The sequence below is a fragment of the Trifolium pratense genome, linkage group LG3 (assembly GCF_020283565.1).
Source record: "Trifolium pratense cultivar HEN17-A07 linkage group LG3, ARS_RC_1.1, whole genome shotgun sequence".
Taxonomy (NCBI): domain Eukaryota; kingdom Viridiplantae; phylum Streptophyta; class Magnoliopsida; order Fabales; family Fabaceae; genus Trifolium; species Trifolium pratense.
Genome location: NC_060061.1, coordinates 26967481 through 26971431, shown reverse-complemented (window position 1 = coordinate 26971431; position 3951 = coordinate 26967481). Strand labels below are relative to the sequence as shown.

The window sequence follows — 3951 nt, the reverse complement described above, 5'->3', positions numbered from 1 at the left end:
ATCAACCTAGACACTTCAACCCCGCTGAAATAGTTTCAATTCACTTTTTAATTTTATTTTGCTGCATGAAAGCAATAGTGCACAATGTTGACCATATAGAATGTCATTTACATTATTATGGAACACTATCAACCAGAGCAAATGTTAATAAGCTGAGAACAAACCACACTATCAAACCTAAAACAGCAAGTCCAGAAACCAGATTAACACAATAGCCAAGAAAAAAAATAAAATTACCACTTCCTCTCTTCTGTATGTCAGAGCATACATCTTTTTCTAGTTGAAAATGAAAATTTTCCTGTTCTAAGCCAAATCGTTTTTGTATGAAAATGAATTAAGCCTGATTTAAATACATAACATGGTATTAGATAGATTCTATCTATTCAAGTCACTCAACAAATTATTCATCTATCAAACCTAATAGTATATTGTTGGACATGAGGGGGTATATTGAAAAAAATTCGACATCTCTCACATCATATAAGTCATTTTTGTAGTATTAAGTTAGACTCTAAGATCCCCCATCCTTGCTTTGATTCTTCCCTCAAGAATTATAAGTGTCACAAACATTCTGCAATGTATGTATTTAGATAGATATAATATTTTACAAAAATTTAACATATGAAAGAGCCATCTAAAGCATGCTTATCAAAACACCAATTTGTTTTATTGAACCGGAGATAACAAGAACTATTGTATCAAATAAATAGTCTACACTGGCATCATAAGCCAAATTGGAAAAGGTCGGTCAATCAATTTAAATCCAAATTCTGCAACATAAGCCACAAAGACAATGAAGAATAAGAAAGCATTGCACAATCAAACAATAGCATTGCCAATCCCATTCCCATGCTAAAAAGAAACCCCAGAAGAAAAGTTAGAGTCACTTTCATGCAACTGAATATATGAAACAGAATCTAGAATAACCAACTCTCAAGAACACTTGGAAGAGCAAGAATAAAAGAAAAATATTAGTATAACAATCTCCTCCTATATCGATCATCCATAACTTAATTGATCTAACTAGGAACTGTTGTTATAAGAATACAATAAGTAGAATTTAGGTTTGACATATTCTAAAAGATTGGATTTGGCTAATAAGATATGTATGGGCAAAATATCCAAGTTGGTGTCTGAAATTGTACCATTGTATAAACCTAGTCTTCCACATTATCAATATTACAAAATGATCTGAAGCTTCATAATGTTAATCTAGTTCATCTTTATATTGGAACCAATGCATCTTTGACATTAACATTGAACTTTAATTTCAAATTCATCCTTGAAATTACCAATTCAACATCCTTATAGTCTATATAGTACCAACACAGACAATAACAATACTAAAATTTCAATGACCAAATTGGGTATTCCGTTGTCAATTTTGAACATTGGCCAACGCAAAATGGTAAAATACAAATCATATCTTATGCCTATTTCTTCCATATAAACAACCAAATAGTATCATAATTGCAAGCATGAACTTTCATACCAAATTGCGATGAGCGAAATGGAATGTGTGGTTCAGGTGATGTGACGAGGGGGAAATTGGCCTTTTTTGAGAAAGGATAGAGAGTATTCGGCAGCATCAATTAGGTCAGCAATGTTATGCAAAGACCGTTCATCAGAACCCACCCAAAACATTGAACGCACCTTCGTTTTCTTCGCAATTCTCGCAGCGAAGGTCAGTGGCAACGAAGGAGAATTCAGGCTTCGCAATATCTGACGATATAAGGACAAAACTCGGCCCCTGTTCCTTTGCAAATCCTCGGCTGTTGCCCATATCAAACCCTTAGCCATTCTGCAACACACCAACATAGTTCACATAAAATTAGATAGAAATTAAAAATACAGAGTCAAATTAATATTAGAAATATTGAACCTGAGTTTCTGAAAGTGAACCCAAAGTTACAATCATGAAGGAATTTATCAATGGAGTCAGTAGGTTTTAAAATGTGTGCCAAAACAATGTTCTAAAAATCAAATCATGAATCAAACCGGCAAGAACTTCTGTCATAGTTTAATTGGTTCAATCGATTCAATTCGGACACTAAATAAATAAAAGGTTTAAATATGATTTTTGTAAGACTCCATATTATAATCTAGAACTAGAATACAATACAGAGCGTTATATATAGTACTGGATAATTACAGGGAGTGATTAAGTTACAACAACAGCCACAACAACGTAATACACAAATCTAGAAATATAACAAAATACAAATTAGACAAATTATATAAATATCTTTGAGACTCGGTTCTTTTATCATCTTCAAAATCATCTAAAAAAACAAAACAACTATAAAGGGTGAGATTAAATCTCAGTGAGTCCTTTAAACTAAACCATAAACTGTTTTAAACCTCATCAGAATCTTAATCAGCTAAATGTCTAATTCTGAACATGCTATAATAACAATACTTATATATTACATGAGTATACGTCATATATAATAATGCTTCTTATCTGATGCGTCTGCCAAGTTTCTAGGGCGTGAGTAAACCCAAGAGAACTTGTCTAGCAGTAGAGTATGCTATCAAGTGGTGTAAGTGGCGCCACACTTACCTGCATCCGCTATATCTACTTGCATAACTATTCCTCTTATTAGAGGATAATCTGCCTCACATTTATATCTAATACTGATTCTTTTCTATAGTTCCAAATTATCCAGTCAATTAAATTAGTGACTTTGTCCTTAAAAGTAATCCTTCAATGTCAGTTAATTTTCTATTTTCATAGGGCCTTGGATAAGCTATAAAGAGTACTCAGAGAATAACAAAGCATGTCGAAACAATAAAACATCACGATTTGACAAAATAGCAAGATGGCTGAAAGCAACCCACACACAACTTTCACAATCCAGCATCAATTAACAGAACAATTTCTATCATAGATAGTGTCTAAGTCTTCAAAATAACTTGGGTTATGAATATTCTACTTTACTAGTGAGTGAGGTTATATCCTTAAGTTGTCTAAAGTTTCAGAATTTGTAACACTAATTTCATAAATTGAGTATGCATTGCATACACCATTGACAACAACAAACTAATTAATCTTTGCCCAAACTATCATCCATTTATCCAAGCTCTATCTCATGATTTCTAAACTATCCTTCATCCTTACCCTAATAATCAATTCAGCCCCAAAACTATAAATTTAATCTTAATTAAAGGTACTCACTTGCTTAATAGAGTAAACATTCATAATAAAATCCATAAAAATCAAGTAATTCATTCATACACAGTCATTAGTTCACAACATTATTTTTAGTAATAGTTTTGCTACAATCAAGAATCATATGCAAACAAAATCACCAATTAAAAATCAAAGGAAAACAAAACAAAAGGCAAACCTGAATGACACGAGGTTTGCAGGTGGAACTACCGACTGAGAATGCAGAAGAAACACACCGGAATCTGAAATTGATAATTTGAGGATTGAGTTTCGGAGATAACGAGTCAGAAGCGCGATACGAATCGGAGCGGTAGGGGTTTGTATTTTTGGGATATTTTCACGACGGCATGGCTGTGGAGGGCGAGTTTCACGACGGCGTGAAGAAGAAAAAGGAATAGGCCCATTAGTTGAAGGCCCGACTTAGTTAGAATGGAATAGGCCCAACATAGTTAGAATGATTATACGATTCTCAAAACCTTTTTTTTTTTTTACTAAATACGATTCTCAAGACTTTGTTAGTGGGATTTTTTGCAGCGATTAATATTAATCTTAAACATGAAAAAACCAAACTTATTTATCTTTCTCTTTCCTCAAAATAACTTGCCTCTCATTCATTCTCTTCTCTCATTCATTTGATAATCAATGCATTTAATGTTTTTTTCTTTTTCTTTTTTTTTGTTTTCTAATTATTTAAATGCATTTAATGCATTTAATGTTTTTCTTTTTACTAAATAATTAAATGCATTTAATTATTTAGTAAAAAAGAAAAACATATACAG

At 32.3% G+C, this 3951-nt stretch overlaps 1 protein-coding gene across 1 annotated transcript; it reads right to left on the bottom strand.

The window, feature by feature from the left end:
- Positions 1-868: 868 nt before the first annotated feature.
- On the bottom strand, positions 869-3630 carry LOC123915775. Its single transcript, XM_045967010.1, has 2 exons — positions 3351-3630; positions 869-1801 (listed from the first exon to the last, which is right to left on the bottom strand). Exon 2 carries the CDS (start codon positions 1798-1800, stop codon positions 1525-1527), a length of 276 nt encoding a protein of 91 aa, XP_045822966.1. The 5' UTR covers position 1801; positions 3351-3630; the 3' UTR covers positions 869-1524.
- Between the last annotated feature and the right edge of the window lie 321 nt (positions 3631-3951).